This window comes from Coregonus clupeaformis, chromosome 4, assembly GCF_020615455.1.
Source record: "Coregonus clupeaformis isolate EN_2021a chromosome 4, ASM2061545v1, whole genome shotgun sequence".
Classification (NCBI taxonomy): domain Eukaryota; kingdom Metazoa; phylum Chordata; class Actinopteri; order Salmoniformes; family Salmonidae; genus Coregonus; species Coregonus clupeaformis.
In genome coordinates, this window is record NC_059195.1 from 23,663,592 (window position 1) to 23,682,025 (window position 18,434).

Consider the following 18,434-nt stretch of genomic DNA (forward strand, 5'->3'; position numbering starts at 1 on the left):
GGAGCCACATTTTCCTAATGGAAACCCTGGTTTGGCATTACCTTTCTAACTAATAGGGTATGTTGAGTTTACACTTGCTCTTCCAATTATAATGTGGGTATCCACCAATCTACTCATTTTAAAATGTTGATTACTTCTCCTTGCCATTATCATTCACCTGATGATAAGACGTGATTTTTTGTTTTGTTTTTGCTAACATATGATGGGGGTCCCTGGGTCGCCGGTTTGCCTGGGAGTGGGTCCCTAGGCAAGAAAAGGTTGAAGGCCCCTGTATTAGTGGATGACTGATCTAGGACCAGTCACAGTGGTAATTAACCTGTAATACAGTAGACATGCTATTAGTAGATGATATGCAATATGTGTGTGTGCACGTGTTCCTGTCTGCGTGTGCCTGCAACTGCGCATAAGAGTGTATGTACCTGGACAGTACGGCCAGTGTTCCCAGGTTAACCCTGTGTATTCCGTCCAGCAGCAGTAGCTTGCCCTCCTGGGCAGCAGTGACCAGGGGAGAGGGTCTCCACGCTGTGTCTCCATTAGCTAACGTGTAGCGCTGCTGTAACAGGTCCCTGGCTGTCATGTCCTATAGAGGGAGGGAGGGAGGGGGGTGACAAAGAGATGAGGTGTTGTAATCATAGCCACTGTCTGTCACACACACACAGATCACGACAACCTATAAGCCACATACTGTTTGTAACACACACTCTCCATCTCTCTAAGAAAACATTTGCTTTCACACATACGGCACACAGAGGGTTATGTGAGCAACGTGCACGGGTGAAATACAGTGCATTAACCCCATTACTGTGTGTCTGCTATGGAAGGGACAACTGCGTGTGTGTGTGTAGTCTGAGAAAGACATCCTTCTCTCTCAGTCAGTTATCAAGTCCATTAAAGTGGAATAAAGTATGACACTCAATCATTTATTCAATCAAAACTCCATTATCTGACTGTTAAACATAATGTTTCCAGATGTCTTTTGACAAGAGGAAGATCTGGCATCTCAGTGATGCAGCTCTTGACAATTGAACCTCAGCCAAGGGGTTGTTTTCCCCAAGACACACACAGTGAGTCTCCAAAGGGAGATTTGTGAGGTACTGTATTCCTACCTGATAGAGCATTATAGGCTCAATGTTGTAGCCCAGCATCTCAGCAAACTCTTTGGCAACCACTGACTTGCCACAACCCTGAAAACATACAAGACCTGGTTATAATGTTGTCCAAGTAGCAAAAGCAAACCAACACACATTAAACGTAACTAAGCATCTTAGATGGAGGTTAGCGTGTGTGTGTCAAATAAAACAATCTAATCAAATTGTATTTGCCACGTAAAAAATAACAAGTAACAGAAGAGGTATAGTACGCAGAGTAATAGCCTGATGTGTACACAATAGGATATACAGTATAGATAATGAATGTACTATGTCAAGTATGACTGTATTTACTAATATAAATTAGGTAGTGTTTTGGTCAAGCAGTTGAATAAATAGTATTTACTAGAGCAGCAGTGTGTGTACCTTGGCCCCTATCAGGCACATGTCTTTGACCAGGTGTGACTGCACCATCTCGGCCAGGAGATGGGCGTGGCTCGGGGTGCTGATGAATGCGGGGTTACTGTTGGGGGGGCGGGGTGCCTTGGTGCCTGCTGGGACCTGTAGTCAGAGAGTATTATAGCTACTATTCTTATTAATGTCGATGTTGTTTTCATTATTTTTTATGTGTATAACTTCGCTTTGGCAACATTGACCTTGTCATTCATGCCAATAAAGCATACTGAATTTGAGAGATAGCGATATATATATATATATATATACACACACATACATACAGTGCATTCGGAAAGTATTCAGACCCTGTGACTTTTTCCAAATTTTGTTACATTACAGCCTTATTCTAAAATTGATTAAATTATTTTTTAGAAATGTTTGCTAATTTGTTAAAAATAAACTCGTAAATTTTACATTTACATAAGTATTCAGACCTAAGGCAGCGATTACAGCCTTGAGTTTTCTTGGGTATGACACTACAAGCTTGGCACACCTGTATTTGGGGAGTTTCTCCCATTCTTCTCTGCAGATCCTCTCAAGCTCTGTCAGGTAGGATGGGGAGTGTCGCTGCACAGCTATTTTCAGGTCTCTCCAGAGACGTTAGATCGGGTTAAAGTCCGGGCTCTGGCTGGGCCACTCAAGCCACTCCTGCACTTGTCCCGAAGCCACTCCTGCATTGTCTTGGCGGTGTACATAGGGTCGTTGTCCTGTTGGAAGGAGAACCTTCGCCCCAGTCTGAGGTCCTGAGTTCTCTGGAGCAGGTTTTCATCAAGGATCTCTCTGTACTTTGTTCCGTTCATCTTTCCCTCGATCCTGACTAGTCTCCCAGTCCCTGCCGCTGAAAAACATCCCCACAGCATGATGATACCACCAACATGCTTCACCGTAGGGATGGTGCCAGGTTTCCTCCAGACATGACGCTTGGCATTCAGGCCAAAGAGTTCAATCTTGGTTTCATCAGACTAAATAATCTTGTTTCTCATGGTCAGAGTCCTTTAGGTGACTTTTGGCAAATACCAAGCGGGCTGTCATGTGCCTTTTACTGAGGAGTGGCTGCCGTCTGGCCACTACCATAAAGGCCTGATTGGTGGAGTGCTGCAGAGATGGTTGGCATTCTGGAAGGTTCTCCCATCTCCACAGAGGAACTCCTGAGCTCTGTCAGAGTGACCATCGGGTTCTTGGTCACCTCCCTGACCAAGGCCCCATTCCCCCGATTGCTCAGTTTGGCCGAGCAGCCAGCTCTAGGAAGAGTCTTGGTGGTTCCAAACTTCTTCCATTTAAGAATGATGGAGGCCACTGTGTTGTTGGGGACCTTCAATGCTGCAGACATTTTTTGGTACCCTTCCCCAGATCTGTGCCTCGACACAATCCTATCTTGGAGCTCTACGGACAATTCCTTCGACCTCATGGCTTGGTTTTTGCTCTGACATGCACTGTCAACTGTGGGACCTAACATAGACAGGTGTGTGCCTTTCCAAATCATGTCCAAGCAATTGAATTTACCACAGGTGGACTCCAATCAAGTTGTAGAAACAACTCAAAGATGATCAATGGAACAGGATGGACCTGAGCTCAATTTCGAGTCTCATAGCAAAGGGTCTGAATACTTATGTAAATAAGGTATTTTTATTTTTTATTTTTAATACATTTGCAAAAACTTCTAAAAACCAGTTTTCGCTTCGTCCTTATGGAGTATTGTGTGTAGATTGATGAGGTAAAACATTTTTTAATTAGAATAAGGCTGTAACGTAACAAAATGTGGAAAAAGTCAAGGGGTCTGAATACTTTCCGAATGCACTGTATATATATACAGAGAGAGAGAGAAAGAGAAAGAAAGAGAAAACAAGAAAGAGAGAGAGACTTTTTAGAGGGATCCAGTAATGCTAAAGAAAACCTTGGCATAGAGAGTGACAAGTTCATATCAACTAGAAAAACAACCGGATATCACTATTTTGTTACACAACAACACACACCATCTTTAATCCATAATATGTAGTTCCCTTTCTCTCATAATCCAGCAGATATGGGGCCTCACAGAAGATCAAACACACTTCCAGCGTCCCACATGAGAGTTCAAACACACAACAAATAAGAGCTTTCAAAGAACTGCAGATAATGCCACCATTCTCATTGACCAGGCGACTTAGAACTGAGGACCAAAGCCATATACAGCCTATTAGATGGCTGTGGACCAGACCTTCTCTTTCAACTCTGTTATCTCATTCCTCCAAACCCCACACTGCCCCAGTAGTCAGCCGTCTCTACAGAATGGTCCACAATCACAAAGGGGTTGTGTTACCTGGAAGGTGATGTCCTTGTCTGTGATGCGGAGTGTGACGTCAGCCTGGGCTCCCGTCTGGCCGGGCTGCTCTGTGCTCGCTGGCGCCACCCTCAGGACAGCACTGGAAGCCGGCTGCTGACGCGCGTCCAGCAACTCAAACCTCTGGAGAGGGACGACAACAGTCAGCTGTGAATTGTGTGTGTGTACACGTATGTGCACATGCATGTCTGTGTAACTGTGCATGTCTGTGCGTGTGTGTCCGTGTGTGTTCTTACATTAAGAACACCCTCCACGGCGGTGCGGCCCTCCTTCCCCAACATGGCTTGATAGGGGTAGAGCCTCTGCACTAGCTGCTGGGACGACAGCATGGGAAAATGCTCCTGGAGACACACAGGAACAGAGAAAGGGTTGGTTGGTTGAAATTGAATATATATTGACTAATTAATTGATTGATAAGTTGGTTGGTTGATTGACTTGTCTAATTGATTGATTGTTTGGTGGGTGAATTGACTCTAAATACTGTGGAGGAGTAGACCGATACCAAGGATATCTGTCAAGCAGCTCTTTGTCCTCACTACCTTGTCCCTCTCCTCTCCATCCATTTTCCCTCCAGTCATTTCTCAAAAGTCAGGCAGACCAAGGCTAGCCCTACACCCTCACTCCTCTCCTCCTCCATCTTCATGCTTCTCCCATCCCTCCCTCCCTCCATCAGTCTTACCAGCACAGTGAGAGCAGGAGGCAGGTTGTCCACAGGGAAATCAGGCAGACCCAGGTTGGATGACTCCTGGGAACAGAGAGTGGTGGCAAACGACAGCAGCTGGGATACCCTGCGATACAAAGACAACACAGCACCCGTATTACTAAATTATAACTCTGTTCAATATGGTACAGCATTAGTGTGTGTGTGTGTGTCTATCTTTACCTCTCGGCAGGCACGTTTGGTCCAACAGTGTACAGGATTTCCAACTGATCCTGAGAGAGAGAAAAGATATATGAAGTAATCAGACACTACACGGGTGCTTTAAAGTGTTACTCCTTCTGACCCATATCTGTAGTTAATATAGCCCGTAGGATAGGATAGTTGATCTGGAATCGTTGCTCTAACCTTGAAGGGTAGGTAGTAGATGTCTCTAGCCTGGAAGCGGGATCGGAGGGGCGGGTCCAAGGGGTTGCCTTTGTACCGGGGGACAGGAAGTCCCAGGGCGATGACCCGGAAGTCCTCGCTCACGCGCACAATCTGCCACGCATCCAGCTCCTCTTTGGTGTGCTCCTGCAGGGGACAGGGCTAAATCAACTGCCTTGGTATGCATTGGTCAATGTGCCCGCACACAGCTCACACACACACACACACACACACACACACACACACACACACACACACAGGTCTCACCGTCAGTAGTTTGTCGTAGCGCTCGTAAGACATGAGGAAGCGTCCGTCCTCCAGCTGCATCTCTCGGTTCTCCAGCAGGTTGTTTAGAACCGGGAGAACGTTCCTCTCCGCTTTCTCCAGCCCCTCTAGAACCAGGATCCTGCCCTCTGTCGCCGCCCGCACCGCACACTGCAATACAATACAACTTTAGTTATACATTACACATACAATAGACACTGTAAAACTATACAAATTACATATGACGAACTGGTTGGTTTTATTGGTTGATCGATTGACTGCTTTATTGATGAGTTGATTGACACACATCAGGCTTACAGGACTGTTCCCTGAATCCCTGTGTATCTGCAAGCACTACTACCTCTGCTAATTGTCCTTCCCAACCCATGTGCCAACATCAACATTACTACGTAAAAGCTTACCCTTATTTTTATAGTCAAACTGCCCGCTTCATTGAACAACACAGACCTACCATAATGCTTTCCTGAGAATGTCCTTCTGTATCAAAACAGTCTGGCTATTTTAACACAGGCTATTTTCTACCCTAACCAAAAGTGTGATAGGTCTATTGTGTTAAGAAGATAAACTGTGTGTGTGTGTGTGTGTGTGTGTGTGTGTGTGTGTGTGTGTGTGTGTGTGTGTGTGTGTGTGTGTGTGTGTGTGTGTGTGTGAGAGAGAGAAAGAAAGTGCATGTGTGTGCACATGCTTGTGTGTAAGTGAGTGTGCATCCGTGTGTGTGTAGACAAATCAAACAGCTCTGACGTCAAAGGCAAGAAACCTTAGCCGTCTGGGCCGACCACAGAGCGATGTTGCCATATAATTAGGTTTACATGTAAATACACGGCCCGGTTCTGTGGGATGAGCAACCATAAAAACTATAGCTGGAACCAGATGACTATATATAAACCCCGGTCCATTTTCAGCCCAGAGGAGACTGTAATCAGATAATTGTTAGAAATGTGGAGTGACGCAGGATGGCGAGAGGAGGAGAGGACGCAAAACCATAAGCAGGCCTTTGGTGTGTGTGTGTGTGTGTGTGTGTGTGTGTGTGTGTGTGTGCGCGCGTGTTGTGCTGGGTTTGGGTTGGACACAGAAGAGGACGATATGGTTGAAAGAGGAAGAAAAACATCCCTCAAAATACTTTCTCTGGCTTTTTATAATAAGAACCCCACAGAGCAATGGGACTGTTGCCTTACTTTGGATATGACATGGAAGCTGAAGAAAAGAGAAGAGAGGCAAGGCAACAAAACTGGCTAGCTAGTAGCTGTAGTTGACCTGATAGCTACAGGTAACTGACAAAATAAAGGAAACGCCTAAATAAAGTGTCTTAATAGGGTGTTGGGCCACCTCGAGTGAGAGCAGCTTCAATGCACCTTGCCATAGATTCTATAAGTGTCTGGAACTCTATTGGAGGGATGCGACACCATTCTTCCAAGAGAAATTCCATCATTTGGTGTTTTGTTGATGGTGGTGGAAAACCCAGCCTCAGGCGCTGCGCCAGAATCTCCCATAAGTGTTCAATTGGTTTGAGATCTGGTGACTGAGACGGCCATGGCATATGGTTTACATCGTTTTCATGCTCATCAAAACATTAAGTGACCACTTATGCCCTGTGGATGGGGGCATTCTCATCCTATGGGCAGGCATAGCCATGGTAGCCAAAATAATGGGTTGCCCAGCATTTTTATACATGACCCTAAGCATGATGGGATGTTAATTGCTTAATTAACTCAGGAACCACACCTGTGTGGAAGCACCTGATTTCAATACACTTTGTATGCCTCATTTACTAAGCGTTTCCATTATTTTGGTGGTTACCTGTAGATCTGGGGGTTAGGCTATGTCACAGGAAGCAGGAACAAGAAGTTCCCAAATATTCTCCATATTTCCTAGTTCATAGAGAAAGTCTTACTTGAAACTTAAATGGTACAGTAGCACTCAATATTCTCAATTACCCATATTAAACTCCAGCCCCTCCGTTCCTGTTGTCATGCCATAGAATAAGCTAAAGCACAAGGCTAGGGCCATCATTGGTCCAACTAGGTCATTATTGATTCCAATCACTGTAATGACATCTATTTGCAGATTGACTAGCCTCCTGGGTTGGAGGATGTTTAATATAATTAGAGTTGGACCTGATTCCAAAGGAATGGATCAAAAAGGGGCTTAGGTGGTGGGCATGGCAGGGGCCGTGGTATGGGGCGTAGCTGAATTTTAGAGAACATTTTAGAGGCCCCCATCCTTGACTTTCTAGCTTTGATTTTGGTGATTGTTAGTACTCAAAGATTACATTATAAAAAAATATAAGTCCATTATCTTTTCTACATACTTTATATCTTAAAGCGTTTTTTTTTTATGCCATTTTTTTTTTATAACACTAAGAAAACACTGATTGGGCTTAGGCGGCCCAAATAAATGCTTAGGCGGCCCGCCCAAGGATTTCAATGGCAGTGATTATTTCCAGCCCTGGATCTATATTAGATCCTGACTGCAAGGATGTTGAATTGGAGGAGTCTATTAGTGAGAGAAGAGAGGGAAGAGGAGAGAGGAGAGCAGATGGATTGACACACAAAGCCTGAATATAGGTCTCCGAATGAGCGCAAGGCCCACAGGAATACTCTGATGCTCTAGTCAACACACCCTTCTGCTAGTAACCAATCCTGTCAGAAAACCAGTTCCATGCATCCCCGATCCACACACACGAGCGCGCATGAACAAATCTAGCCAAAACAGCCATTGCTGAAGTAAATGACAAATTTGTGAATAATGTTGACACCAATTAGCTCAATCCATAATGGTGCAGCTATTCAGCACATGTTGCCATGGGAACAATGGACACCTGTTATCTCTTTGGTGGGATGGATGGTGGCCAGTGGGGAAGCGGGGGAGGAGAGGAGGTGGATACACTAATCCTGGTTGCTTTGTTTTCATTGGAAGAAGAGGAGGAGGAGGAGAGGAGTAGGCCAAAAGCAACATTGCTCTGCCTCTTCCTGCAGCAATTTGGTCCTTGCAGCAAATTATACATTCTATGTAGGCGTACATTTTACATATTGTCTAGTTTAATAAAGTAGGCCGCCAAAGTTAATTATTGAAGTGCAGGATGGATGATGTTTCCCCTGATTGAATGGCCCTAGGATCAATCATCTAGGTTCTATCATCTGAAGCCCAGGGAGAGGATGATCTGAGGGCTTCCCCCTGGGGGAATCACTTCAGTTTATTAACACCCTGTCTCCATGGTGACCTAGCTGAGAGTCTACAGAGCTTGACATTAACTTTTTTAGCCACTTTTGATTTTTTCCTTGTCCGAAAGCTCAAGTCACTTGTCGTCCCCCCCCCAGCTCCCAATATTAAGCGCTGGAGAGACGGTTTTACAACTGAAGTAGGCCTATGTAGCATTGGTTTAATAAGGCACATGTTCATCAACTGCGCGTCGGCAGGGGTTAAAGCAAAAACAATAACATGACTCAAACTTACAGTAAGTCCATCTCAGATCGATTGTCTGGGGCCAAGTTAACCTCCCCTTTCATGTAAGAAAGTCATGACCATCATGCTTTTAGGGAAAGAGGATCATTCTCTACATGTATTAAACTGTGAGTTTGACCAATTCCAGTCCCCTTGCTTAGGGTGTCCTCCCCGGGATAATTTGTATGTAGAAGGACAGAGAAGCTCAATTCTGGTGACTTTTTAAAAGGACATTCTACTCCAAAATTAATAAAAATGCAATTATGCTGACACCATCTAAAATATAATTTCCACCCTCAGAAATGGGCCAAATAACATATTTGTAAAAATGATATTAAAATTATTTTAACATATTGGACCATGCATATAGCCTATGCCTGCTCTATATTATCAGATGTGCTATTAGCAATAAGCATCATCACCTGTAGCCCAACTGATAAAGAATAGCGTCTATAAAATGAGTTTGTCCATCTGCATTTACCTCATTGGACACAACATCCTGATTGCTATTATTATAAATGATTATTATTTTATTATAAATATGAATATATAAATTATTATTATTCCCTATAATTGTTGTATAGATTTGTTTACTTTTACTAAAAACTCAAATGTTTTTTACCTGTCCCAGACAAGCGTTAATGTCGAGTCCTGAAGTGGTCATGCATCCTCTTATCGATCTCATTGAACCATCATCTTATTTGGGTCAGGGCGAGAGAGATATAATTACATCCATCTTTTTTAATAAGGGGGCACATGCATTCGTTTAGCCTAAAAATATATAATTTGAAAATATAAAGGTTGTTAGGAGTGACAAGCAATGTTCCCTCTCATTTTTTTCGGCACTGAGCAAATTTCAGGTGTGCTGAGCACAAACTTGAACGTTGTGCGTTTACTGTGAACACTGAGGCTGTACCCGCTTTAAGTTACAGTTTCAGACGGTGGTCAAGTAGCCTACAAAAACAATGGAGAAAATGCATTGCAGAACATTTTAACATGAACATAGCTGTTCTATCATTCAGCCTACAGTAGTAGCCAATGTGTGGTGTTCAATGTTGGCCTACATTCCATGAGACTTTTGAATAAATGCAGGGCTTGACATTAACCTGTTTATCCACTTGTCCTTCAGACAAGGAGGTGACTGAAAATGCTGTTGTTTGATGCAAGAAACCACTTCACAAAATAAAATGCATTATTATTCCCATACCATTATTACAGAGAATCAGACAAATTATGCTACCCTCTACCTATTGGTTACTTAGCTTATTCAAGCCTGTCTCAAAATACAACACTGCCCCTTTAAGACAAAAAATAGCTCTTTAAATTTAAAGTTTTGTGTTCTTGTAGGAAGCAATCCCTCCCCCATTGCTTACTACAAATGATCTATAACTGGGCTAATAACTCAATTACTAGCAAAGGATATGAACAAATGTACACACCTGGCTACATGCAGTTCTCATTTTGATCTCAAAACAAGCGCATCTACTCACGACCGCTCATGCTGTAAACACAGTCCAGTTCAAAGTGAATGGCACAGATCCATATATGGCAATGGTCTATTTGCATATACAGTTGAAGTCAGAAGTTTACATACACTTACGTTGGAGTCATTAAAACTTGTTTTTCAACCACTCCACAAATTTCTTGTTAACAAACTATAGTTTTGGCAAGTCGGTTAGGACATCTACTTTGTGCATGACACAAGTAATTCTTCCAACAATTGTTTACAGACAGATTATTTCACTTATAATTCACTGTATCACAATTCCAGTGGGTCAGAAGTTCACATACACTAAGTTGACTGTGCCTTTAAACAGCTTGGAAAATTCCAGAAAATGATGTCATGGCTTTAGAAGCTTCTGATAGGCTAATTGACATAATTTGAGTCAATTGGAGGTGTACCTGTGGATGTATTTCAAGGCCTACCTTCAAACTCAGTGCCTCTTTGCTTGACATCATGTGAAAATCAAAAGAAATCAACCAAGACCTCCGAAAAAAAATTGTAGACCTCCACAAGTCTGGTTCATCCTTGGGAGCAATTTCTAAACGCCTGAAGGTACCACGTTCATCTGTACAAACAATATTATGCAAGTATAAACACCATGGGACCACGCAGCCGTCATACCGCTCAGGAAGGAGGGGCGTTCTGTCTCCTAGAGATGAACGTACTTTGGTGCGAAAAGTGGAAATCAATCCCAGAAAAACAGCAAAGGACCTTGTGAAGATGCTGGAGGAAACAGGTACAAAAGTATCTATATCCACAGTAAAACGAGTCCTATATCGACATAACCTGAAAGGCCGCTCAGCAAGGATGAAGCCACTGCTCCAAAACCGCCATTAAAAACCAAGACTACGGTTTGCAGCTGCACATGGGGACAAAGATCGTACTTTTTGGAGAAATGTCCTCTGGTCTGATGAAACGAAAATAGAACTGTTTGGCCATAATGACCATCGTTATGTTTGGAGGAAAAAGGGGGGACTTGCAAGCCGAAGAACACCATCCCAACCGTGAAGCACAGGGGTGCAGGCATCATGCTGTGGGGGTGCTTTGCTGCAGGAGGGACTGGTGCACTTCACAAAATAGAAGGCATCATGAGGAAGGAAAATTAGGTGGATATATTGAAGCAACATCTCAAGACATCAGTCAGGAAGTTAAAGCTTGGTCGCAAATGGGTCTTCCAAATGGACAATGACCCCAAGCATACTTCCAAAATTATGGCAAAATGGCTTAAGGACAACAAAGTCAAGGTATTGGAATGGCAATCACAAAGCCCTGACCTCAGTCCTATAGAAAATGTGTGGGCAGAACTGAAAAAGCGTGTGCGAGCAGGGAGGCCTACAAACCTGACTCAGTTACACCAGCTCTGTCAGGAGAAATGGGCCAAAATTCACCCAACGTATTGTGGGAAGCTTGTGGAAGGCTACCCGAAACGTTTGACCCAAGTTAAACAATTTGAAGGCAATGCTATCAAATACTAATTGAGTGTATGTAAACTCATGACCCACTGTGAATGTGAAATAAAAGCTGAAATAAATCATTCTCTCTACTATTATTCTGACATTTCACATTCTTAAAATAAAGTTGTGATCCTAACTGACCTAAGACAGGGAATTTTTACTAGGATTAAATGTCAGAAATTGTGAAAAACAGAGTTTAAATGTATTTGGCTAAGGTGTATGTAAACTTCCGACTTCAACTGTAGGCCTACTGCAGCTCTGATTGGTTATGCTGTGCCGGTCTGTGTAGAGTATGGGCTGAGTCATGCGTGTCAATGCAATAGAATCCTACTCCGATGCGTTCTGCCTACAACAAAATCCCTTGTATAGTTTGTTTTGAATACTAAGTCTTGCATAGTTCGCTTTGTTTCGGTATGTTGCATTGAAAGTGGCTAATATTGTGTTGATTCGATTACAGTTCCCACAGTAAAGGGAAACGTTGATAGTGTTAAGTAAGGTGAAGTTCAATCTCGTGCTGATATTTGCTCTGCGTGGCAGTCCCGGGGAGCTGCGCGCCGGCGCACGCGCACAGCTTAGCGGGAACATTGGTGACAAGTCAGTAATACCATGTCCACATAATTTTAAATTATTGAGGAACGTTAGCTTGCCAAATCATTGATCCTGCTTTGTGATCCCAAATGTATCATCTAGCTAGCTCACCATCTCACAGAATGGACTGTGTCGTGGTGGATCTCACTGATCATTAGATGATTAGTATAGAATAGGGATGGGGGGAAATGGATACGGTAGAGTATCGCAATATTATTTTTACAATATTATATTGATTCTATGACTCCAAGTATCGATTCTCTAAAAAGGTAGTTATTAAGGTTAGCTAGCGCTAGTCAGCTGTACCTGCGCCAAAACTTTGGTATTTCTCCTCCTATAGCTTGGCCTCAATCTTCTTTTTAAATGGTGAGCCAACATGTTTTCAGCACTTTTATTTCCATGACTGATCAAAACGTTTTTATTATGGCTCTCTCTTGTCCCTCTGCAACAGACATAGTGAGCGATATGTTTGGAACATCGAATTGCCATAAAATAGCAGTATCGAATCGCAATACATATAGAATTTTGATAAATCATGATACATATAGAATTGCAATACATAAAGTATCGGCACCTAAGCATCATGATATCGTATCGTGAGGTCCCTGGCAATTCCAAGCCCAAGTGTAGAACCAAGCTACAAATGAACCAACCAGGAAATGGGTGTTTATATTGACAGATGATGATCTAACCAGTACATAGGTTTGTTAGTTAGCGCTACTGGAGAGTGGAGCTTTGATCAATGATGTGCTCTCATCGGAAAACAACAAAGTAGTGCTGTTTTTAACAAGAAAGCATATGACCATCAGTATGTAGCTGCAATGACAAAAGACAAAATGTCCTAATGTTCACACCACTGACATATCTGACCAATGTTTTAAAACACCTATTCAGAACTTCACATTGATAGCTATATAGCGCATACGGATAGATTGATGGATGGACTGACGGACAGATGAACGGTACTCACCTGGTCTATGTAGAAGGCTGTTCCAGATCGTATCTCTCTTCTTTGTTTGAGATCTGTCTCTGTAGTGTCTCTGGACAGAGCTACATACTCCACCTCTCTCTTAGTCAGCTCCTAACCAACCAGGGAAGTCAACACAACACTTTAGAACACTTCCTAATACTAGAGTACTCCATAACACTTTAAAACACTCAATAATGCTTTACAGTGTATACTTGTACTAATAGTAATTAGTAATCACTTAGCTCTTGATAGTTTATTACATGGTAATAGTAACTAATATTACATGTAATAGTAACTATAGTGTTATGCTACTGTTGAATATTGGTTTTGGAAATTCACTAAGATTTGGCAACTACTGTTATACAGCACCAGTCCCTAGATAGGCTTCAGCTTGGATATAGAGCGGCACTTACACACTTATCACATACGCTGCTGCTTCTGTCTATTATCTATCCTGTTGCCTAGTCACCCCTACCTATATGTACATATCTACCTCAATTTCCTAGTAACCCTGCACATCGACTCGCTATCATTGCTCATCATGCATTTATTCCTCGTGTTACAATTAATTTTTTCTATTATTCTGTTTTTTATTATATTCTGCATTGTTGGGAAGGGCCCGTAAGCATTTCACTGTTAGTCTACACCTGTTGTTTACGAAGCATGTGACAATTAAAATTTGATTTGATTTGCTCAGTGGACTAGTAGTGTGTGTGTGTGTGTGTGTGTGTGTGTTTTCACCAAGTACTGCATGGCGATGGATCGTCGTAGGGGTCCAGGGGGTCCGATGAGGAACACGTCCTGACCCAACAGATCCTTCTGCATGATCCAACGCAGGTGCTGGACCACAGTCTGGGGCAGGGTCTCCGACACTATCACACACAAGGAAGGACAAGCAAACCCAAATTCACTGTCTCATTCATTCTCTCACTCTTTCTCTCTCTCTCACACACACACACACAGAAATACATTGCATTGAAGGTAGAGCATATCACTGGTGCTACATACTGTGATTGATGGGCACTAGCTCTGGGTTCCTGGGTGTTTTGAGCTGGTAGGAGATATCTCCTATCTTCACTGTGTCACCTGACACAGAAGAAAAAAGATTGTGTTCAAACAGTGATTGATGCCACACACAAAACTAATACAGGAACCAATGCCACAGAAATAAAAACCAATAGGAGTAGGCCTAACGTTAACTAGGGATTATTTGTTTAGTGAGGTTTAGCATGTTATGTGAATGTTACAGTGCAATCTGCTAGCTTGGATTACAGTAGTTGTAAAACATTTAGCTAGCTAGCTCCCAGCAACATACGAAATGTAGGTGACAGGTGACAGATAGCTTACAATCTACTTCCATAGTGGCTAGCTAGCGAGCTAACTTGCTAGCCTGTTACATCAGCACACTTTAAATATACATTTAAAGACGACAGAAGTGGGTTTGCAGGGTCAAAAACAATAGTTGAACACTATGACAATAGCCAGTAGTGTTACTTTTAGCTAGGGTCAGTCACCTTCCGATGTGTTGAGGAGTTTGACCTCATGAGTATTCCACGTCCAGCCGCCTTTGCCCAGGACAGGACCTAAAATATTCCGCATTCTCCTCGCAGCCACAGCCGCAGCCGTGCCTTTGCACAGGATCTGCGAATGCATGGTGAAATACTGAAGTTATTGAAGTCAGAATCCAAAAATACAGCACCGTTTTGACTGTTATTTAGCAGCTAGCTACATTCCCTCATGCTGGTTTCATAATGTAGCTACGCCGACAACCTTTCAATTGGCGGAAGATAATAAATGATGAACAAAATGCGTCCGTGAGAAATGTCTTCCGTAGTAGAATCACAGCTACCACTTCAGCTACCTAGTTCCTAATGCCACAATAAACTAGTATCTAGGCCTATTAGCATGTAATTAACCTGGACTGTGAGTAAAACAGTGGAGGCTGCTGAGTGGAGAACGGCTCATAGTAATGGCCGGAACGGAGCAAATGGAATGGCATCAAACACTTGGAAACCATGTGTTTGATCTATTTGATACCATTCCACTGATTCCGCTCCAGTCATTACCACGAGCCCGTTCTCCCCAATTAAGGTGCCACCAACCTCCTGTGAAGTAAAAGCACAGATAGGGAACAAATCATAATAGTGTAAGAAATTGGGTAAAAAGAAAGAGACCTAGGGCCTGAGTTGAAGGAAAGAGTCGTGCCACCAGGAATCCAAGTTTGGGTTGCTTTTATGTTCTTTTCGAGCTCCAGTGACAAATAGGGTGAAAAGGTTTGCAGGAACATTGTCCAAAAAATATGAATAGTAAAATGAGCATCAAATAAAGATTCCTTCAATAACTACAGAACATTAGGGCCTATGCCCAGATAGGCAAACTTACTACAAGGTGAACACAACAAAATAAGTGACCTGTAGCTTGGCTTGGCCTTGGCCACACTTCCCTAGCCCTACATCACACACACAAATCTAATGCACGGTAGAGGACAGAGAGGTGATATACAGTGGGGAGAACAAGTATTTGATACACTGCCGATTTTGCAGGTTTTCCTACTTATAAAGCATGTAGAGGTCTGTAATTTTTATCATAGGTACACTTCAACTGTGAGAGACGGAATCTAAAACAAAAATCCAGAAAATCACATTGTATGATTTTTAAGTAATTAATTTGCATTTTATTGCATGACATAAGTATTTGATACATCAGAAAAGCAGAACTTAATATTTGGTACAGAAACCTTTGTTTGCAATTACAGAGATCATACGTTTTCTGTAGGTCTTGACCAGGTTTGCACACACTGCAGCAGGGATTTTGGCCCACTCCTCCATACAAACCATCCTTCAGGTTTCGGGGCTGTCGCTGGGCAATACGGACTTTCAGCTCCCTCCAAAGATTTTCTATTGGGTTCAGGTCTGGAGACTGTCTAGGCCACTCCAGGACCTTGAGATGCTTCTTATGGATCCACTCCTTAGTTGCCCTGGCTGTGTGTTTCAGGTCGTTGTCATGCTGGAAGACCCAGCCACAACCCATCTTCAATGCGCTTACTGAGGGAAGGAGGTTGTTGGCCAAGATCTCGCGATACATGGCCCCATCCATCCTCCCCTCAATACGGTGCAGTCGTCCTGTCCCCTTTGCAGAAAAGCATCCCCAAAGAATGATGTTTCCACCTCCATGCTTCACGGTTGGGATGGTGTTGTTGTTGTACTCATCCTTCTTCTTCCTCCAAACACGGCGAGTGGAGTTTAGACCAAAAAGCTCTATTTTTGTCTCATCAGACCACATGACCTTCTCCCATTCCTCCTCTGGATCATCCAGATGGTCATTGGCAAACTTCAGACGGGCCTGGACATGCGCTGGCTTGAGCAGGGGGACCTTGCGTGCGCTGCAGGATTTTAATCCATGACGGCGTAGTGTGTTACTAATGGTTTTCTTTGAGACTGTGGTCCCAGCTCTCTTCAGGTCATTGACCAGGTCCTGCCGTGTAGTTCTGGGCTGATCCCTCACCTTCCTCATGATCATTGATGCCCCACGTGGTGAGATCTTGCATGGAGCCCCAGACCGAGGGTGATTGACCGTCATCTTGAACTTCTTCCATTTTCTAATAATTGCGCCAACAGTTGTTGCCTTCTCACCAAGCTGCTTGCCTATTGTCTTAGCCTTGTACAGGTCTACAATGTTATCCCTGATGTCCTTACACAGCTCTCTGGTCTTGGCCATTGTGGAGAGGTTGGAGTCTGCTTGATTGAGTGTGTGGACAGGTGTCTTTTATACAGGTAATGAGTTCAAACAGGTGCAGTTAATACAGGTAATGAGTGGAGAACAGGATGGCTTCTTAAAGAAGAACTAACAGGTCTGTGAGAGACGGAATTCTTACTGGTTGGTAGGTGATCAAATACTTATGTCATGCAATAAAATGCAAATTAATTACTTAAAAATCATACAATGTGATTTTCTGGATTTTTGTTTTAGATTCCGTCTCTCACAGTTGAAGTGTACCTATGATAAAAATTACAGACCTCTACATGCTTTGTAAGTAGGAAAACCTGCAAAATCGGCAGTGTATCAAATACTTGTTCTTCCACTGTAGGCCTAGCTCCACCTTGAACCTGGAAAATTCCAACAGCGGGTGAGTACGGAAATTGATAGACATTTTCAACATGAATATTATTGTAGTATAATGCATTATTAAAAATATTCAGTAAGTCTTTACATCAATTTGTAAACCATAATTCAATTTTTTACATGGACAGTACATTCAAGATAATATATGACAATTTCTTGAAACAATAGAACACTATGAAACATAAACTTTTGATAAAGTATGATTTTAATTTAGGTGAATCCTTCCCTCGATGTCCAGAGGAGGAGGCGGGGTGTCACTGTGTCCAGCCTCAGCGAGGGGACCAGGCACCACTGGCCTGAGGAGAGACACATGAAAAGTTGGGTTAATGTGGTAATCAAACGGTATGTTACCTTATTAACCCTCCTCAGGACTTTCAGCTTCCGGCAGGGCAAGCGGAGGGGCAGGTTCCGGCTGGAGAGCCAGACCTGGTCGCCTGGAGAGAAAACAGGCGACTCACTGCGGTGGAGGTCGGCATGTTCCTTGTGCCAACGCACGGCCCGCTGGAGACGAGTGTGCGCAGCATTCCAGATCTCCTCAGCACGCCGAAACCACTCATCCACCGCAGGGTCCTCGGTCTGGCTCGGATGCGAAGGTGCCAGGGCCGGCTGATACCCCAACACACACTGGAAAGGAGTGAGGTTAGTGGAGGAGTGGCGGAGGGAATTCTGCGCATACTCAGCCCAAGGTAGAAAATCCGCCCACTCCCCTGGCCGGTCCTGACAGTAACACCTCAGGAACCTGCCCACTTCCTGATTGACCCTCTCCACCTGCCCATTAGCTTGAGGACAGTACCCGGAGGTGAGACTGACCGTGACCCCCAGGCGTTCCATGAACGCTTTCCATATGCTTGAGGTGAACTGAGGACCACGGTCTGACACACAATGTCCTCCGGGATCCCGTAGTGCTGGAAGACGTGTGTAAAAAGAGCCTCCACGGTTTGCATGGTCAACGGGAGCCCAGGCAGAGGAAGGAGGCGACAAGCTTTGGAAAACCGGTCCACAACGACGAGAATGGTGGTGTTCCCCTAGGAGGGGGGAAGGTCAGTGACAAAGTCCACCGAGAGGTGAGACCAGGGTCATTGTGGAACCGGCAAGGGAAGGAGCTTTCCATAAGGGAGGTGT

General features: G+C 43.6%; 1 protein-coding gene across 1 annotated transcript in view; it reads right to left on the reverse strand.

The window, feature by feature from the left end:
- vwa8 (von Willebrand factor A domain containing 8) overlaps positions 1-15,132 on the reverse strand; it is an 85,167-nt gene extending 70,035 nt beyond the window's left edge. The window contains exons 1-13 of the mRNA XM_041868544.2: positions 14,705-15,132; positions 14,199-14,276; positions 13,932-14,062; positions 13,191-13,301; positions 5,216-5,383; positions 4,931-5,095; positions 4,748-4,797; positions 4,544-4,652; positions 4,101-4,205; positions 3,844-3,987; positions 1,515-1,649; positions 1,107-1,184; positions 420-580 (exon numbers count right to left, since the gene is read on the reverse strand). Coding sequence (XP_041724478.2) covers positions 420-580; positions 1,107-1,184; positions 1,515-1,649; positions 3,844-3,987; positions 4,101-4,205; positions 4,544-4,652; positions 4,748-4,797; positions 4,931-5,095; positions 5,216-5,383; positions 13,191-13,301; positions 13,932-14,062; positions 14,199-14,276; positions 14,705-14,843 — 1,574 coding nt within the window. The 5' untranslated portion in view covers positions 14,844-15,132. The remainder of the gene's footprint in view (positions 1-419; positions 581-1,106; positions 1,185-1,514; positions 1,650-3,843; positions 3,988-4,100; positions 4,206-4,543; positions 4,653-4,747; positions 4,798-4,930; positions 5,096-5,215; positions 5,384-13,190; positions 13,302-13,931; positions 14,063-14,198; positions 14,277-14,704) is intronic.
- Positions 15,133-18,434: the final 3,302 nt, after the last annotated feature.